Source organism: Chionomys nivalis, chromosome 25 (genome assembly GCF_950005125.1).
Source record: "Chionomys nivalis chromosome 25, mChiNiv1.1, whole genome shotgun sequence".
In the NCBI taxonomy this organism is placed as follows: Eukaryota; Metazoa; Chordata; class Mammalia; order Rodentia; family Cricetidae; genus Chionomys; species Chionomys nivalis.
Genome location: NC_080110.1, coordinates 2,702,620 through 2,723,017, shown reverse-complemented (window position 1 = coordinate 2,723,017; position 20,398 = coordinate 2,702,620). Strand labels below are relative to the sequence as shown.

The window sequence follows — 20,398 nt, the reverse complement described above, 5'->3', positions numbered from 1 at the left end:
CTCTGTGAGTTTGAGGCCAGCCTGGTCTACAGAGTGAGCTTCAGTACAGCCAGGGCTACACAGAGAAACCCTGTCTTAAACAACCTCCCCACACACACACACAATAAAAAAGAAAGAAATGGATGATTGGCTAAAATTGGGTTTCTGCTGCACAAGGGAGAGGAAGACAAATGTCCAGCATACCCGATAGCTCTTAAGCTATCTGAGGACTCCTGTGTCCTGTGGTTAATGATAGGTCAGTGGACAAAAATAGCTGATTTATGCAGTTCTGCTCAGGGCAGGAACCAGCACTGGGGAGACAAGGTTTTCATTTAGATTAATGATGTGGGTCTAAGCAGAAAGGCAGATACCAGGTTTTCGTAGCAGTATGTTAAAAAACAACAACAACAAAAAAAAAAACCCAGAATGTTGTTGGTATTTTACCTCCTAAAAGTTTACCATTTTCCGCAGTGATGGAGCTGTTTAAAAGGCTAGTACAAACCTGGATTTTATTAACAAGCAGTGCCCTGTTACAGACTTATCTCCGCCATGGCAGTTGGTACTTTCAGAGTTTCATTGATTTTTCCCCTTTTTCCTTTCGAGACAGGATCTTGCTGTCTGGGTTGGTATTTTCTGGAAAGCCCAGACTGGCCTCAAATTCTGCCACTCCTCTTGCTTCAGCCTCCCAAGCATTAGGGCTATAGGTGTGTGTCATTGTGTCTAATGGACTGACTTCTTTTTAGATTATAGCGGGTTAACTGATGTGTGGAGGGAGTGTGTGTGTGTGTCGTCTGTCTGCCTGTTGTGTTGCTAGAGATGGAGCTCAGGAGGTTCCACCTTTTAAGAGGGTGACAAACTGTAGGGTCTTGAGATGAGCTGGGTGATGACTGGGAAACATGTCTTCTCTTCTAAAGCCATAAGGAGTCTGCAACTTTTAGAGAAATCTGAGGAAAATGTGTGTCTCTGAATGTTGAGAGGCATTCAGCTTCAGGAAGGCTCTAGAAGGCTACACGAGACTTTGACAGGGAAGATGTCAGATAATAACTGTCGTAGTTGCTAGCATTTGAACCTTTTCATGTTGTAGAAGGCATCACACAAAAGGCCAGCAGAGGGCCTCTGATCTCTTGGAGCTGGAGTTGTAACTCCAGTTGTGAGCTGCCAAGTGAGTGCTGAGAATTGAACTCAGGTTCTTTGCAAGAGCAGGAATTGCTCTTAACTGCTGAGTATCCCACCAGCCCCTATGTCCACTGCTGAAGATGTTGTCCTTTCTCCTGTATTACTACAGTTGTCCCATAGGTGTCATCCTCACGATGGCTTATTGTTAACACAGCCAAAGTGATAGCCATCCTCTTAAAACCAGCTAGAGCCAGTGGCCGTTCATTTCCAGTGGTTTCTCTTAAGGACTTGGGTTGAAGTTCTTGCTTTCCCCAAGGCCGTTTGTTCCTCAGGCCCTTCTCTGCTCTCCCACCCACCCTCTACCTCTGTTGTGCTTTTCTGTCCCCCTCCCTTTGTGCTCCAGCCACACTGGGTGTGTGTTATTACCTAAATGCTGGGAACCTTTCCCTAAGTCTCAGGGCTTTTGACTTGTCACTCACACTCCTTAAACTCTCTTCTCGTACATGTTTGCACATCTTACTTACTGATCTGGATCTTGGCACAAAATCATCCACACTGTGAGTGTGCTGTGATTACCCTGTTTAAAATTATAGAACCACCTCAGGCCCTGGTCCTCCCCACAAAAAGCATTTATCACCTCACATTTTAAAAATTACTTTGACTTTAGTTATTGATTTATTGTGCATCTCTCCTTTCTAGAATATAAGCCTCATGGAGCCAGGGTTTTCACCTGTTGTGTTCTCAGCACAGTAGTACTGTGTCAGTGCCGGGCTTGAATGGGCACTCAGTAAATGTGTGTAGGTTAAGTAACTTACATACACTTTTAGAACTTCTGTTGAAGGCCAGAAACCTACAGTTTACTTTTGTCAGTGTGAAGCGATGGAAATATATTTTTGTTTGTGTTCTGAGTAACCTCAATGTTTTCCTTTGCTAGAGATGTGCAGTCTTACTACGTCTTTGTGAGCTCGTGGATGATGAAAATGGAGTCTATGTTGTCTAAAGAGCAGAGGATGGATAAATTTGCTGAAGACCTCACCAATAGGTGTAATGTTTTTATACAGGTAGTCACATTTTTTTACTTAGAATCTTTTGGGTACAATTTCTTTTTAAATTTAATTTAGAGAAGTTACAATTGGACACAGATGTGAAAGGGAGGGGTCTGTTTTTGTATTTCAAACAAATTGAGAGGCTGGAGAGTCGGCTCAGTGGGTCAGAGCACTGGCTGCTCTTTCAGAGGCCCCCAGTTTTATTCCCAGCACCCATATGGTGCCTTAGAATCTCCTGTGCTTCTGGCCCCTGGGCAGCTGCATTTATGTTTGTTTATCATGTGCGTGCACACGCATACACACACACACAGTTTAAAATAAATAAAAGACATTGTAAGAACCACAGAAGTTGACTTCCCTAGGTTTCCTAGTGCAGCCATGCTGTGGGAACTTCTTCAGTCAGAAGCCTTTAAGACACCAGCCCCATTTGGTCGTGGTCTCACCTACCATAAACGCAGGTGAAAACCATGCTCGTGCCTCTTGGCTGCTGGCTTCAGTTCAAGTTCCCAGTGCTCGCAGAGGACTGCAGATGGCTGCTACTCTTTCTGCGAGTTTATCCCCAAATATACAAACCTTTGATATACTCCTTGCTGAGCGGTTGTGGAACTCTTGTGCGCCAACACAGCCAGCCATTCAGAGCTCTGTGCTTTTAAGCAGGACTTTGTAACTGGGTCCTGTAAGTTAGTACTTTAAATGTTCATTTTGGTTCAAAATATCTGAACATTTTTGTTGTAACTTAACTTTGACATTTAGATTGCTTTTATTTATTGTGTGTTTGGTAGCGTATATGCGTGTAGAAGCAGAGGCCTGCCTGTGGGGTTTGTTCTCTCCTTTCTTCATGTGGTCCTGAAGCTCAGACTCAGGCTGTCAGGCTTGGTGGCAGCTGCCCTTACCTGCTAAGCCATTTGACAGTGCCCTTTGGGGGTTTGAAAGGTACTTATAAACCAGGAAGTGGTGGTGTACACTTTTAATTCCAGCACCCAGGAGGCAGAGGCAGGTGGATCTCTTGCGAGTTTGGCCAGCCTGGTCTAGAGAGCAAGTTCCAGGACAGCCAGGGCTGCACAGAGAAATCCTGTCTCCAAAACAACAAAAAAAGATACTTCTTCCTCTCTCCCCTCCCCTCCCCTCCCCTCCCCTCCCATCCCCTCCCCTCACCTCCCCTCTCCTCACCTCCCCTCTCCTCCCCCCTCCCCTTTCTTTTGTTCCAGATACATGAGGATTTCTTTTATCATTTTTAAATTACATGTATCTATCTTGTGTGTGTGCATGTGTGTGTGTGCACTTAAGGGGTCACAGTACAGATCTGGAAATAAGGATAACTGGTGGAAGTTGGTTCTCCTTTACCACATGGGTCCCGGGCGTTGAACTCAGGTTGTCAGGCTTGGCAGTAGGGACCTTACCTACTGAGCCATTGTGCTTTATTCATAATAGCCACAAATTGGAAATACCCTAGGAGACCCTCAACAGAAGAGTGGAAACGAAATCGTGGTGCATTTAGACAATGGAATATTACTCAGCCGTTAAGAAAAATGAAATTTGCAGATAAATAATTGGAATTAGAAAAAAATGATCTGAGTGAGGTAACCCAGACCCCCGAAGGACAAGTACTGTATATTTAATCTTTTATTTGGGTGCTAGCTTTTAAATGTTTGGCATGTGTTCTACAATCTGAATAACCACAGAGGTCAGGTACCTGGGTGGGAGAGGAGGACCTCTCGAGGAAGAGGAAATAGAATGTAGTGTTGTGGATCGGTGAAGGGGAAACTAGAATAAGAGAGTTAACTTAGAGGCTGTGGTGCTGTGACACATAAGACCTGTGCAGTTTCCCCCAGAGGGAGCCCCAGCACTGAGATGGCAAAGTCGAATCAGGACCCACCCTAGCCGAGAAGCTATTTGTCACTGATACCAGCTGGCAAAAGGAGAAATCAGTTTTCTCCAGTGAGTGGCACTGGGAATACCAACCACACTGCAGGGCAGGCCCCGTGCTCAGGAGTCGTTGGCCAGAGTTGACAAACTCCATGATTGTGCTTTTTGTCTTGGCTTTTTTTAATTTGATGGAGAGAGAACATAAGTTGGGTGGGAAGGAAGCTGGGGAGAACTAGAGGAGGGGAAAACATGATCAAAATATCGTATGAAAATTTGTTTTAATTTAAAAAGAAACTGAAGAAAAAATACGGAGTTTTAAACCCTTTGGAGATTTAAATGAAACATGTGAGGGACTGGAAAGATGGCTCAGCAGTTAAAAGAACTTGTTACTTTTCCAGAGGACCTGAGTTGAGTTGAGTTTCCACCACCAACAGCTTACTACCGTCTATAACTCCAGCTCCAGCAGATCCAGTGACCTCTTCTGGCCTCTGCACACACCTGCACACATGTACACAGAAGTTTAAATATAAACTCATCCACCATCTGTTTATTATTTACTCTTATTTCCCTGAGTTTAGCAGCATTCCAGAACACTTCTAAGCTTCAGAAGACTTACTCTGTCACGAACGAATGGGGACAGAAGGTGGATGAGCAGACAGATGTGGACGGTGGGATTGGTTAGAGCAGTGGCTCCTTCCCAGTGCTGTGGCCCTGTGACACTCATGTTGTGGAGACCACCAGGCATAACTTCAGTTTTGTTGATGCTTCACAAGTGCAGCTTTACCACTGTTAGGAATCGTAGTGTAAATGTGTGACGTGGCTGTGAGAAGCATTGGTCTAGGCAGAGGAAGGTGGGCGGACCTGGTGCTCAGAAGTTCCTTTGTGTGCCTGCATAAAGGAAGCCTCCTCTCGGGTCTCAGTCCTCGCTCGGCTCCCTGCTCTGGTGTCAGCAGTGAAGAGGAGGAGGAGTTATCAGATGTGTCCCTGGCACACACAACCCATTTTACTGAGAGGTTTTCTTACTTAAGTGAAAAGACGTTTAAAAGCCGGATTCATTGCATCAACAGTGCAAATGTCTGGTGTTTGATAGTCCAGGGAACTGTTAAGGGCTGTTTTGAAAGTTCTGATTCTTTAAGAATTGACTTCTAAAGGGACTTTGAGTGTTTGGAGAGATGACTCAGAGAAGAGCACTGTGCTCTTCCAGAGGACCCACGTTTAATTCCAGCAGCTCACAACTGCGTATAATACCAGTTCCAAGAGATCCAAACCCCTCTGTTGCACAGACACAAAAAATAATAGAAATATCGATTATTGGTATGCTTATATGCATAGAGAACAAAGTCTGGATGAAGCCTGTGATTGTGCTCAGTGTTTATTTTCTTTTGTAGGGCTTCCTATATGCATATAGTATTAGTACCATCATTAAAACCACAATGAATCTCTACATGTCCATGCAGAAGCCTATGACCAAAACCTCAGTGAAGGCACTGTGCAGGCTCATTGAGCTTCTCAAGGTAAGTCCGTGCTGTGCTGTCTGCCTCCGTGACTAGACAGGAGAGTGTTTGTGGTTACATCAGCACAGACAGGAGAAAGGGAACTTGAAATTGAAAGAAAACACTGAGAAATGACCATGAATGACTAATACAGGCGTTTCTTTATGTGGGTGTGCATTGATAGCCTCAGCACCCAGCCTGGCTCACCTTAAATGTGCTCAGATTGGTACTCCCTGATGTAATTGCTGTTTAGCTGACAGTCAGGAAACCATCTAGCCCAAAGCCTCACTGAGTACTCTCCCAAAAGTGAGAACTGGGTGTGGACCTGCATCTACATCACCATAAAATGGAAAGAGTTGAGGACTGTGTCTAAATCTTCATTGGCAGCTAATCTCAACAGATAGGGAGAGTTAGCCTCAGTGTTATTAGTAATTGTCTTATTCATGAAAGTGTTAATAGACAAGTTGCATGTGCTAATATTTGTGCCAAATACCCATTATTTAGAAGTGTCCATACGAAATGAGGTCAGTTTACACGACACTGTTAATTGTAGTTTAGAGAAAGCACTGTGGTTTTGTTACGAAGCAGTGTTCTAACAGAGGTGATCATGTGACTTCAGACTTGGTGCACTTAATGGAGTGTAAAATGTTTCTTAGCATAAATCCTTGTAGACAAAAGAGACCAGCTATGAAATTAAGATTCAGATTTGTTGGTAAGTTTCTAGTAAACAAAAAGAAAATTTTATTTACTTAGGATTCTTTTTTTCTTTATTTTTTAAAGCTGTGTTACCAAGTATCTTTTTGTTTTCCTCTGAGATGTGGTCTCACTGTGTATCAGTGTCTTAGTTAGGGTTACTGTGTCTGTGATGAAACACCATGACCAAAAATGTTTATTTCATTCTCAGTTTTACATAACAATTCATCAAAAACAGTGAGGGCAGGAACCAACGCAGGGCGGGAACCTGGAGGCAGGAGCTGACACAGAGGCCATGGAGGGGTGATGCTACCTGACTTGCTTCCCGTGGCTTGCTCAGCCTGCTTTCTTATAGAACCCAGGACCACCAGCCAGGGATGGTACCTCCCACAGTGGGCTGGGCCCTTCCCCATCAATCACTAATTAAGAAAATGCCCTCCAACCAGATTTATTCTCTTAGCTGAGATTTCTTCCTTTCAGATGACTCTTGCTCGAGTCAAGGTGACATGAAACCAGCCAACAAACTCATGGCAGTTCTCCTGCCTCACCCTTCTGAGGACGGGTATAGGCCTGTTTTACCATACCCGGTCTTAAGTCTTTAGTAGGTACAAGTTGTTTTGACAGTTTTTAAATAATCAGCACTTAATAGTTAGTGGTAGTACCTTTTTTTAACTTCCTATTTGGGGAAAAAAAAAAAGAAAAACAACCCATACTTGCTTTTATTTTGGTTTTCTGTTGCTTGTGCAAAACAAACCAAAACCATATCATTGGGTCATGTGGAATCTGGAGTGCTATGGAAGAGGGTCCTAGTGTTGTTTAGTAGATGTCTTTCTCAAGCATGCCTTGTCTTTTCCATCATTATGCTCGTGCCTGTCTGTCTGTGTGTAGGGGCCAGAGCTCAACCTTAGATGTTGATTGAGTTGTGTGGTTTTTTTTGTTTTTGTTTTTGTTTTGTTTTGGTTTTTCAAGACAGGGTTTCTCTGTAGCTTTGGAGCCTATCCTGGAATTCACACTGTAGACTAGGCTGGCTTCGAACTCACAGAGATCCACCAGCCTCTGCCTCCTCAGTGCTGGAATTAAAGTTGTGCACCACCACCGTCTGGCTGATTGATTTTATTTTGAAGCTGTTTTTTGTTTGTTTGTTTTAAAGACAGGGTCCTAGGGCTTACAAATGAGGCTAGCAAGCTCCAGGAATCCTCCTATCTGCCTTCTAAGCACTGGGGTTGTAAGCTTATACCCCCATGCTTGGACATTTTTACCTAGATGTGGGAAATCAGACTTGGTTTTCATGCCTTTGAGGTAAACAAGCACTTGAAGACTGAACCGTCTCTGCAGCCTCGGGTTTGTGTTCGTGTGTGTTTTGATATTTGCCCCCCACCAGTCTCATTTACAGATTTCTTCCTTTGCTTAGGGTCATGAAGGTTTTCTCTAATGATTTTGCTTGTAAATTTTAAGTTAATTTTTCCTGAATTCCTTTTGTTTCTTTTAGGCAATAGAGCATATGTTCTACAGGAGAAGCATGGTCGTGGCGGATTCAGTGTCACATATAACCCAACACCTTCAACATCAGGCTCTTAATTCTATTGCTGTAGCCAAGGTATGCAGAATACGGTGTTCTCTGTACTTGGTGTAATTAAACTGTAGTGTTCTTCTGTTTTATCTGCATTTCCTGATTTAGCCTCTTTATTTTGTTCCTGCAATGGGTTATTTCTATAGTACTTTATCCATTGCATTTTGTAATCTTTAAGGTTACCTGAATTATACCAGAGAATAATTATAATCTCTGGGAAATGACCATGAATGATAATACAGGCGTTTCTTTATGCAGGGTGTGCATTGATAGCCTCAGCACTCAGCCTGGCTCACCTTAAATGTGCTCAGATTGCTACTCCCTGATGTAATTGGCAGTCAGAGGAAACCATCTAGCCCAAAGCCTAGTTTGTCATAAAGCCTGGGTGTTCATGAACTTACTGAGTGCTCTCCCAAAAGTGAGAACTGGGTCTACATCACTGTAGAGTGGAGAGAATTGAAGACTGCCTGTGTCTAAATCTTCATTGGCGGCTAATCTCATGAGCAGGAAGGGAAAGGTTTTGAGATTCGGTTTTGAATTCTTTCTTGTTAGATGAATGTGACTGTGTTTAAGCCCCGCGTCCGCTGCCCTGGCAGTGCTGAGAGGCAGGTACGGAGCTGATTGAGAGCTCTGCTCCCCTGAGTGTGCCAGGGAGGACAGAATAGAGAACTGGCTTTTTCTCTTGGAACTTAACAATGTTAGAATCGAAACTTAATAATTTTCTGTTTGATCTTTAAGAAAAGAGTAATTTCAGACAAAAAGTATAGTGAACAGCGTCTTGATGTGCTGTCTGCTCTTGTTTTGGCCGAAAACACCCTAAACGGACCAAGCACGAAGCAACGGCGACTTATTGTTTCTTTGGCATTAAGTGTTGGCACACAAATGGTAAGTTTATTACTCTGATTCACAGTTCATGTATTATTCTAAGAAATTTGGCCATATTGTGTTATACTTCGTGTTTTCCCTTCTCGCTGTTAGAAAACCTTTAAAGACGAAGAGCTCTTTCCCCTTCAAGTGGTCATGAAAAAGCTGGATCTCATCAGTGAGCTCAGAGAACGGTAAGTAGAGCTGGGTGATGCCAGTCAGAACCCTGGGCGACAGAACAGCCTTCTCCCTCTCCTCGTCCTCAACACTCCCCCTCTCCCAACCTCCGTTTTACTCCGTGGCCTAGGCTGGCCGCCCAGTGCTGAGATCACAGGCTGTGCCACCACGTTCAGCTCTTGTTCTCTTTGGCAGCAAGAATAGGAGTGAGTTACACAGGAAGCGTTAGTTGCTCTGTAACCTCTGTCTTACGTGTTGTCCTGACTCAGCTTTGCTTTCACAGGAGGCATGAATGCTCTGGAAGAATTGCTTCACATGAGACTGAACAGTGTCCTTCAGGGTATCGGGCAGGTTCTTTACCAGTAATAAAATTGTTGTTATTTTATTGGTGTCACTCCTGGACATTCAAACTGCTGCTTTATTATAAAGCTTTGTTCGTTGCAAGCCACTGGAAGACTATGACGCACCATTTTATGTAGTTTTATATTTGGAGATGAACTTCAAAGTGCTGTCTCAGAGGCCGGCCTTTGGGCCAGACGGACTTGAAGAAGGCTTGTTTTTGCAGGTGTTTGGGATGCTTTTCTAAATTTTTTTTCATTAAGTGAGTGCAGCACTTTTGACACGGTTAAACTATCGTGTTACAGTGGTTTGCATTTAATGTTCATAATTTTCTTTGCTGTTCTGAGAAGCTGATATTTTTGTAGTTAGTGGTATTTAATTTTCAGTCCTTGAGAGAATTATGGACCTTCACTCTAAGACACCTGGGGTAATTCTCTTCTCCTGTAAGGAGTTAGTCATTTGGTAGCAGAGACAATCTGTAGGCTCTATGTGACAGGTTTATTTGGTCAAAAAAAGTACTAAGTCTCATTATGTAGCCCTGGCTGTGTGGCCCAGGCTGGCCCCCATCTGACAGAGGTCTTCCTCCTAAGAGCTGGTGCTGAATAGAGAGAGCTGAGTGCACAAGAGTTGGAGAGCTAAGGGAAACAGACCATGAGGGATACCAAGGTCTTTCCTTTTAAAATCTGTTTTTACTTTGGAGACAGGTAAGTTATACATGTAATACAGTATTATTTCAGATAATGCTGAAAATAAATTTATTTTCAACATCTCTTTAATAGTCTGAGTTTTTCAGCAGTCTTAAAACTAAAGCATGCACAGAATTTTGATAATGTAGGCTATTAAAATGTTTTATCACCTTTGCTCAATTTGAAAATGACTTCGTTTTATGACTTTGGTAATAATGTTGGGTGAAGTGATGCAGAGAATGTACAATGAGGAAGAAAGACCTCTTCCCCTTAGAGTACATAAAGTCTTTCTTTTGTGTTGTTGAGGGGTACCACTAATTACCTGTTACCTTATATTGTAGAGTCCAAACACAGTGTGACTGTTGTTTTTTATACTGGCATCGAGCTGTCTTCCCAATTTATTTAGATGATGTATATGAAAATGCTGTTGATGCAGCTAGATTACATGTAAGTAAATAGTAATCTAAAAGAGTAAACATCATTTCTTGCCACTTTTAAGTTTCAAATAGGTCATTTGATTTAATAAACTGTCATAAAATTGACCTGTAATATTTCGAACATTGTTATGCATATCCAGTCAAGGTTTATATAGTCCATGGACAATTGTGTATTCAGTACTAATGAAATTGTTGTTAACTGCTCTACATGTGGTTAGCCATTCTAGGCTCACTGGACTGAGCTTGCCTCAGTAGTCTTGATATTTATTATTGCAGGCTGTTAGGTTACTCAGTTTCTTTATGGGAGGAAATGTGACTGAGTGCTTGTGCAGTAGACTAGTGAATGTTAGCTTTTCTCGTGCGCGCGCGCGCGCGTGTGTGTTTGTGTGTGTGTGTGTGCGCGCGCGCGCGTGTGCGTGCGTGTTTAAATCGTGTGTTTCAGGTTTTTAGAAAAATAAATCAGTCATAGAATAATATTCCTTTCTTTCAGGTCAGAGTTTTTGCCTTTGTTTGCAATTAGGCTTTACAGTGTTGTTTAGAATAATTCTGTTGCTTTCTAAACTCGGGTGTTTTAATTTCTTGACAGTACATGTTCAGTGCTTTAAGAGACTGTGTGCCTGCCATGATGCACTCAAGGCATTTAGAGTCCTGTGAGCTACTTCTGGATTGCTATGACAAGGAAATTATGGAAATTTTGAATGAGGTAAGATTGTGTTGAAGAGAAAGCTTGAGATCAGTATTTGGGAAGGTAGGTAGCCTGAAGCGGTCTCCACTGAATCAGAAATTATTTAAACAAACCTGGATTTTATTTTATTTATTTATTTTTAAAGATTTATTTATTTATTGTGTATATAGTGTTCAACCTCCTTGTATGCCTGCAGGCCAGAAGAGGACACAAGATCTCATTACAGATGGTGTGAGCCACCATGTGGTTGCTGGGAATTGAACTCAGAACCTGTGGAAGTACAGCCAGTGCTCTTAACCTCTGAGCCATCTCTCCAGCCCACAAACCTGAATTTTAATAAAGTGCACTTGTAATTCCAGCACTCAGGAGGTTGAGGCAGGAGGATTATGAGTTCCAGACCCTGACCCTTGTCTCAAGAAAGCCCAAACCAATTATTTATAAATTGTAAATTATTTATAAATAATTTTTGTTTGGAAAATGATATTAAAAATATTCAGTGTGTTGGAATTATGAAAAATTTTATATGATATTATTCTTTTTTGGTTGTCCTGGGTTATTAAACCTTGCAAATGAATCTAAATATTAATTAAAAATAAAATAACTGGTAATATATGTAACTCTAATAGGAAAAGACGATTGATTTAGTTACCTGACAGTGAATTGTGTGTGTGTTTAGTTTGTATGTTTGTGTGTGTTGTCTCTCTGTGCACCTGTGCTGTGGTGCAAGCGTCCTTATAGAGACCAACCTGGGGTGTCTGTCCTTGTTTTGAGGCAGGACGGGCAATCCACAGACCAGGCCAGTTTGCTGTAGAGCTTGGGGTATTTATTCTCTTGTTCACTGTCTTATGCTCGGATCCAGCTCAAACTATTGCATCTGACTTTAGCAGTGTTCTGGGGGTCTAAACTCAGGTCCTCACACTTGTTTACAAGTGCTTTGGATCTGCCCATTCATTCCCAAAGTCCTCATGGTTTAGGAGAATTTGTTCAGATGTACTTTGTGTTTATCTTCGTTGCTTGTATGTGTGCATGTGCACCATGTGCATGCTGCCCTGTGATTGTTAATGATAATTCTAAGGCAATCTATTTTCTTTGTTGCATATTGCAGGATCCTTCTTTTACTGCTACTTTCCACAAATTTTATGCTTTATATTACATATTCATGTGCCTTATAGTGAAGCCATTGGTCATGCTATTTTTCATGAGAATTAAATTTAATTTCATGAATTAAATTCATGAAAATGAAGCCTCAGTATTTAGCTACCCCCCCCACTTAAAAAAATAGTTACTAGTTTAAAAAGCAGGGTAATTTAGTTTTTCAAACAAAAAATTTTATCATTGAGGGTTTAACATCCTAAATCAGAAACTAGTTGGTCAGTTTCTCCTTGGTGTGCTATGAAGGTCGAGGAATGGGCAGTAGGAGCACTGCAGTGGGTGTCGTCCTGAACAGCTCTCCATTCCTTCTGAGTAGCATTTGCTGGACAAGCTGTGCAAGGAGATTGAGAAGGACCTGCGGCTTTCTGTGCACACGCACTTGAAGCTGGATGACCGGAACCCCTTCCGAGTCGGCAGGAAAGACTTGGCGCTGTTCTTCTCTTTGAACCCTATTCGTTTCTTCAATCGCTTCATTGATATTCGAGGTGAGTGCTTCCTGTGTCTCTTCTGACCGAGCAGCAGGAGACCTGGGGCCCTTGCCCCTCTTATATTTCCTAGCTGTGTCCCTCTTGTGGTATAGCTCAGGCTTGCCCAGGGACCTTTCTGTAGCCCAGACAGACCTCAGACTCTCCTGCTGCGGATATACAGGTACAGCCCTCCATACACTGTTCTGTTGTTGTTGTTGCTTGTTTTTAAATTCTTTGAAGATAGGTTCACCCTCTAGCTGAGACTAGTTTTGAACTTAATGCTCTTCCTGCCTCAGCACACTGAGTGTTGAGCTTTGCACATTTTATCTGTCTGTCTGTCCATCCGTCCATGCATCCATGCTTCCATCCATGCATCCATGCATCCATCCATGCATCCATCCATGCATCCATCCATCCATCCATCCATCCATCCATCCATCCATCCATCCATCCATCCATCCATCCATCCATTCGTTGAGGCAGGGCTTCTCTGTAGATTTGGTGCCTGTCCTGGAACTTACTTTGAAGACCAGGCTGGCCTTGAACTCACAGAGATCCACCTTCCTCTGCCTCCCTAGCCTCCCCAGTGCTGGGATTAAAGGCGTGTGCCACCACTGCCCAACCCTAGCACATTATTTTAAAGGAACAAATCAATTTTAAAATTATGTAGTGTTCTTTTCCTTTTTAGCTTCATTTCTCTTTTCCTGATCATGAATTAAACATGGCATTTTGTGGGTTTGTTTTGTAGCATATGTAACTCACTACCTAGACAAGACTTTCTACAATCTCACAACAGTAGCCCTTCATGATTGGGCCACTTACAGTGAAATGAGGAATTTGGCTACTCAGCGCTATGGATTGGTTATGACAGAAGCGCATCTTCCTAGCCAGACTCTGGAGCAGGTATGTGTACAGTTCCTGATATGGTCAGACAACATGTCAATATTCATTCATGAAACCTCTCTCTCTCTCTCTCTCTCTCTCTCTCTCTCTCTCTCTCTCTCTCTCTCTCTCTCTCTCACACACACACACACACACACACACACACACTTCTTTTTAGACTCAGTTATTTTATGGGTATGAGTGTTTTGCCTGTATGTGAGTATCTGCACCATGTGAGTGTCTGGTGCCTGCAGAGGTCAGAAGAGGTCAGATCCCTGGAACTGAAGCATCTGTGGATGGTACTGCACCACCATGTGGGTTCTGGGAACAAAACCAGGTTCTCCCTAAGGACAAGGCTCTTAATCACTGAGATAGCTCTACGTCCCCTTAATGTAGTTCTTAAGAAAAATTTTTGTTACATAAATCTCATATTTGATAAGGATAAAATATTAGATGATACTTAATGGGCTTTGCTAAAGAATTTATCATTGCCTTCCTGGGCATACTCTATTCTGAGCATATGAAATAAATGCAGACATATATATACACACACAGGCTTTTTAGAAATCTACTAAGATAGTGAGACGACTTCTACAGAATTCTTAAAAGTATAGACAAGGCTGGATTTTGAATGGGTGTAGTATATTAACTTTAACAAATTAGAAAAGCAGCTGTCTAGTTATGTGCAAATTGCAAAGAAGCATTTGGTTTTGCTAATTCAATTAGCCAATTTATAATATGTCAATATTTTATGAATGTAGCAATTCAGGGTTATTTTATGTGTACTTCTTTTTAAAGTAATCATGTTAATATTTATCAAAAGAAACCGTCTGTCCCAAAATCTGAGTGCCATAATTTTGCTTTAACCTGTTGTATTTATGGATTATTTCCAGGATCGTTTTGTGCCTCCTTTCGCTCATATATTTAAGCATTTAGTACATGTCGAGAGAATCCTGGATAATGAACCGGATTTAGTTCATATGCTTATAGACCGGGGGAGATAAAACGTATGTGGAGAAACGTCTGGGGTAGCAAAGGTCCAATGCTTAAGTGTACTGTGGTAGCACTTTGAGCACTGGGTAGCACAGCTGTAGAGTAATGTGTGGTCTACCCCCAGTGTTGGGGAAGCATGCGGAGAAAGGAGGACTCTACTAGAGTTAAAGTGTTTGGTGGCTGGAGAGATAGTTTAGCATCCAGAGCACTTACTTTTCTTGCAGTGGACCTGGGTTTGGGTCCCAGCACCTACATGCTCACAATGGTTTGTAACTTCAGTTCCATGGAATCTGGTGCCCTCTTCTGATCTTTGCAGGCACCTTCACGCAAGTGGTGCACAGACATATGTAGGCAAAACACACATACACATAAAAAAGGTACACATGTATATACACATACGTGTATACACGTGTGGCAAACGCCTTTGATTCCAGTTCTGGGGAGGCAGAGGCAGTCAGATCTCTGAGTTAGAGGCCAGTCTGATCTACAGAGCAAGTTCCAGGAGAGCCAGGGATACACAGAAAAACACTGTCTTGAAAAACAAACATAAGTGTGTGTGTGTGTTGATCTGGGGGCTGAAGGCACAACTCGACATTTGAGAGCATACACTGCTCTTGCAGAGGACCTAAGTTCTGCCTCTAGCACCCATACCAGAGGGCTCACAGCTGTCTGTTAGTCCAGCTCTAGGTGATCTAGATGCACACCCCACACACTTTCATATGATTACAAAAATATAACCAAATCTAAAAGGGATCTGGTCTACTCAAAAGAAGCATAAACTTTTGAAATTAGACTTTCTAAAATTCCAGGTTTTGTCTGTTCTAGCTGTCTGACCTTAGAAGACTATCTTAGCTTTGTTTTCTTCTGGTGTTTAGAAGAGTAATACCTGATGATTTTGAAAATTACATATGAAGAGTAGTTCTTGTGTAATTTCAGAAAAGTATACATTTTTATAAATGTATGATGTCTTTTAAGTAACTTGGAGTCTAGTCATTAGTTTACTTTGTTAAAAGAAGAAGAAAAAGAGAAGTTGAAGGTTAGTCGGGAGATAGCTGTGCTCTGGGTCTTGTGAGAACATGGGGGGATAAAATACAGAGCAGCAGACTCAGGGCTGTGTATGTGGCTCTTGGAACTTTGGTGGTGCCCTTTATGTAGTTTAAAATAACGGAGATGGCTAGGCGGCCATGTCGTTAGTAAGGTGGAGTATTAGCTCACATGGCTGACTAACCATGCTCAACTCAGTCATGGGTTTCTGTGCATTGTATTGTAGGGGCTTGACGTTCTGGAAATTATGAGAAACATTCACATATTTGTCTCTCGATATCTCTATAATCTCAATAATCAGGTGAGTGGAATTTAGAAAAAGATTTTATTTGTTGCTTTGTGTTTTAAGGCAAGATTTCACTCTGTAGTCCTGATTGACCTAGAATTTACATGTAGCCTAGACTGGCTTTGGACTAATGCCTCCAGGGTATTGGGATTGCAGTAATACACAGCCATGCCCACCTGAAATCCAGTTTTTACAGGGATGACTTTATAATGGAATGCCCAAAAGACCAGGGATTGGTTTTTCAAAGGTGGAAGTTGATAACACGTGTAAAACAGAGAATAGTTTTTTTAGAGTTTTTTTTTCTCCCCTTGAAAACAGGGTCTTACAGTATAGCTCTGGCTAGCCTGGAACTCTCTAAATAGGCCAGACTAGCCTTGAACACAGAGTTTGGTGTGCTGGGTGCTGGGCTTAAAGGAGTGCACCACCACAATTGTTGAGATCCATGGTTATTCTCTATTGCATTGTGGTCATGTCCTCTTAGTGGCCTTTCTATTAAATTATCCTTAATGAAAAGGTTTTAAACTTTTTGTTGGGTTACTAACCAGCATTTGGGATAGGGTGTATTGTTACTGTTCCTAAATTTGTTTGCATTGCAGATTTTTATTGAACGGACAAGCAATAATAAGCATTTGAATACTATTAACATTCGACATATTGCTAATTCAATTCGGACACATGGGACAGGGATCATGAACACAACAGTAAGCATCTTTTGTGGGTTTCGTGGGTAATAAACTCTTGCTGAATTTAGTAATTTGGAAGATTATTTTTTATAGAACATTTTGATAAGCACACACTGCTTCCTGTTTATATCACACCTGAATTTCCACTTTTTTTCTGATGGTATGAATAAAAATATCTGTTAAATTTGGTGGGCACTATGATGGAAAAGGCTGTATTAGGTTTCTTAGCTCTCTGGGCCATATTGTTAACAGTGGAAGTCAGTACACTGTATATTAGTTCTCTTGTACGCTCTGAAATGAGTCATTGGGACTGGTTTACTTACTGTAATTAGTGATGTTTTTAAGGGTAGAGAATGCCTAATTTTTTAATAACCATGTTCATAAGCCATTTACTAAAAATATTTTGAATCTTACTTGAAATGGGCAGTTACTTGTAGAAACCACTATTTTTCCTCTCATAAGGTATGGCTAATTTTTCCAGGAGAGGAGAAAAATGTGCTTATAAAGACCATTAAACTATTTGTAGTGAGGGAAGGGTTATGAGGTGAGGACTGGAAGCCAGTTGGGGTCATTTTGGTACACGAGGAAGGCTGTAGTTCTGAGGTTATAGAGTCCTGAGGAGACACGCTTTTCTCCACTGTAGCAAACCAGTGTTGGTAGTAGATTCTGTGCTTATCAGGCGTTTACTAGGCGCGGGGGTGAGAAAAGCAGACGTTTTCTGCCTTCTTGGTAATAGAAGAATATTGATATCCATGTAAGTTACCTAGGCAGGAGATGGGAATCAGAGTGGCAGGTTACCCACTAATAAAGCGGAAAAGAGAGAACAAGAAAAGTAGAGAAGACCAAGGCGTCTATGCCTTAAATGTTTATGTCATAAGCATCCTTTTCTGTAAAGAGGTAAGTGTAGACAGTACATTGGCCAACACCCTTAGCAACATTTGAGAGTAATGGCATAGGAGTTGGTGTAGGCTTCCATTGCGGTACAGAATTAATACTCAAATCTCAGCTCACATCTCACTCTCTGAAGACTTGTGAGTTTGGGTTGGGCCTTTAGATAGTCATTCATTCTCAAAGCACCTGCACTCTTGAATTTTAGAAATCATTGCAGTTGTGACTTAATGATTAGTTAGTGCATGTTGAAGTTGTTGCTACTCTGCTAGAATTGACCTAATGAGAACAGAGACCTCTAGAGTGGAACAGGCACACTGCCTTGATGTGGAAGGCTTCAGAGCCAGCTAGATGAGTGGTGGTTTGGTGCCTTCCCCAGCATCCTGTCCCTTACTTGCAGTTACTTGTAGGGCTGATACTTTTTCCCAGTGTAGGTCTGAATCCTAGCATGAGACTGTCTCCCCCCACACCCCCCATAGGAGGAGAGAGCAGCTTGTATAAGGGAAGTCTGTAGAAACTTCTATGAATTTGGGCACTAAAAACTATTTAAATATTTCAACTCCATTACTAGTTGAACTTTATAAATAGTACTTTTAGATCACTTACTCTGTACCATTTATTTGAAATTTCATATTAACTTTTTATTTTTTAATTTTATAGGTTAATTTTACCTACCAGTTTTTGAAAAAGAAGTTCTATATATTTAGCCAGTTTATGTATGATGAACATATCAAATCGAGATTGATTAAAGATATTCGATTTTTCAGGGAGATCAAGGACCAAAATGATCACAAGGTATGCTGTGTATTCTTAGGTACCTGGATTGGACTGCAGTGTAATGACGGATGCTTACGCTAGGCATTGTTACTACACCTCTCCACGGTTGTCTCCCTTCCTCTCCTGCTTCCCCGCAACTTCCTGTGTTCTCTCGGGAGGCTTAAGGCAGATTTCTGGCACATGCTGTCTGATACTCCAGAAATACTGCACAGTTGGTTTCCTACCAGTAGTTTTTAGCAGTGCTGGTTTGGAGGCTGGGAATGTAGCTTCTTGGCAATGGACTTGTCTGCCTTGTCCCCAGTACCATAAGGAAAACAAAAATACACCTGAAATAACCAAATACAGCAGAACCTGTGCTCATAAACAGAACTGTGTTTTCCCTTTGCCCTCCGTGTGAGTTTTCACAGTTTGGGGTAAAAAGCTCTTGCTGTGTAGGAAGTTAGGACAGAGGCCATAACTGAAGATAGAGAACTCACAGGCTTAGATGGATTCTGCATCTGCTCTACTGTTTTTGGAACTATGTGAATTACACAAAGGTTCCCCTAGTCTTAGCTGCGTGCATAATAGCTCCTGAGTGTAGGAATTAATGACAGGACATCGTCAGTAGAGGATGTGCTGGGTGTCTTTATATGGGGTGGAGGTGACAGGTCACCATGCTGATGTAGAGCGGTGTCATTGCAGTAAGTGTTAGCCAGAACTTGGAAAGCCTTTTTCACCCCAAACTGATGAAGGCAACTAGAAATTTTTTTTTCTATTTTGTTTTTTTGAGGCAGGGTTTCATGTGAGACTGACCTTACACTTGCTCATAGCCAAGGAGGGTCTTGAACTCTGATCTTCTTGCTTTTGCCCCCCAGAGCTGGCATCATAGTTTTGTGCTACTGAGCTTAGCATTTTAAGCAGCTTATTTATTCATTTGGAAGGAATGTGTAAATTCTTCAGCAACAGGCCTATAGGAACTGGTTTACAAATCTGTGAACACATGCAGTTACTGGCTCAGTTCCTTCTCTTGGTCTGATAGAGTAGTTAGGGGTGGGCGGCTCCTGTAGTGGGGATAAGTTGAGGGTCATCAGTTTCTCCCTTTAGCTGAGACTAAAACAGCAGCAGCAGCAGCAGCAGCATCCTGAACACCAGCAGGGCTTGTTGTTACAGATGTGTCATTAGACCTGAGTGATATATTTCATGAGCCATTTACTAGGGATTTTATGTTTTAAGGGCCTAAAGATATCCTTAAATTTATCTCTTTAGTATCCTTTTGATAGAGCAGAAAAATTCAATCGCGGCATAAGAAAACTTGGAATCACACCAGAGGGACAGAGCTACCTTGACCAGTTCAGGCAGCTCATCAGCCAGATTGGTAAGTCACCTCAAAGTATTGAGAAATATAGTGCGAGTGCCAGAATCACATGCACCACATACATGAGACAGCTCATGGATTGTGTGAATGCTTCCACTTCATTCCACTTACTAAACTGTTGTGTAGGAAATACCAATCAATGGTTAAATAAAATTTGTTAAATTAGACATTCACGTAATAAATGCACCCTAGAATTACATTCACAATTAAGAATCAACTGGTAAGTTGAAGATAGTTTAGTAGGTTTTGTGTAAGTTTGATTATAGATTATTTATTGAATGATGTAATTTTTTAGTGCTGTGCCATTTCGTGCTTTGTGTAGGGTTTGCCGTGTTTTAGAAGCAGGCTTGACTTTTGAAATACAGTACATAATTTTTAGAGGGAAGAACTCCATTTAAGCTCAAAGATTAGCAGGCTCTCGGTCTTCTGTGCTGTTGGCATGTGTGGTCTCTGTTAGTGCCATCACAGCCTATGACGTGTGCTGATGAGAAACTGAGAAATAAAGTGATGGTGACACGTGAGCCATCCATAGGGCCAGCTCATGGGAACTCTCTTCAGTGATCCCTGTCTGCTGACGAGTCAGGGCTGTGACTTTGTATGAAGCCACCCGTAGTATGTGACATGTTCCCATTCGCTCATCCTGGGGGATTTACGATCAGTGAAAGTTTCAGATGCTGCTGTGACAGTAAGTGAAGTTCCTGCCTTTAAAGTCTAACAGATGAGGAGGTTGACGTACAAGTAATTTATATAGCTTGATCTAGGTCACAGCTAACACGTGGTAGAATCTAGATTTCAGTTCGGTAGCCTGACTAGGCCTTTTGCTTTTAATACTATTCTCAGTATGCCTTTTACTTTAAGTTGAAACAGTCAATTTAGGTGTTTAATTTTTAAAAGATGTGTGTTAATGGGACTAGAGAAATG

At 41.8% G+C, this 20,398-nt stretch overlaps 1 protein-coding gene across 2 annotated transcripts in view; it reads left to right on the top strand.

Moving 5' to 3' along the window:
• Nucleotides 1–20,398, top strand: part of Washc4 (WASH complex subunit 4) — a 52,173-nt gene that overhangs the window by 16,663 nt on the left and 15,112 nt on the right. For both annotated transcript variants that reach the window (XM_057757678.1, XM_057757679.1), the window contains 13 exons: nucleotides 2,030–2,156; nucleotides 5,396–5,521; nucleotides 7,683–7,790; nucleotides 8,502–8,648; nucleotides 8,742–8,821; nucleotides 10,171–10,276; nucleotides 10,853–10,969; nucleotides 12,420–12,588; nucleotides 13,319–13,473; nucleotides 15,716–15,790; nucleotides 16,372–16,476; nucleotides 18,007–18,141; nucleotides 19,369–19,477. In XM_057757678.1, the coding sequence (XP_057613661.1) occupies nucleotides 2,030–2,156; nucleotides 5,396–5,521; nucleotides 7,683–7,790; nucleotides 8,502–8,648; nucleotides 8,742–8,821; nucleotides 10,171–10,276; nucleotides 10,853–10,969; nucleotides 12,420–12,588; nucleotides 13,319–13,473; nucleotides 15,716–15,790; nucleotides 16,372–16,476; nucleotides 18,007–18,141; nucleotides 19,369–19,477 (1,559 nt within the window). The remainder of the gene's footprint in view (nucleotides 1–2,029; nucleotides 2,157–5,395; nucleotides 5,522–7,682; nucleotides 7,791–8,501; nucleotides 8,649–8,741; nucleotides 8,822–10,170; nucleotides 10,277–10,852; nucleotides 10,970–12,419; nucleotides 12,589–13,318; nucleotides 13,474–15,715; nucleotides 15,791–16,371; nucleotides 16,477–18,006; nucleotides 18,142–19,368; nucleotides 19,478–20,398) is intronic.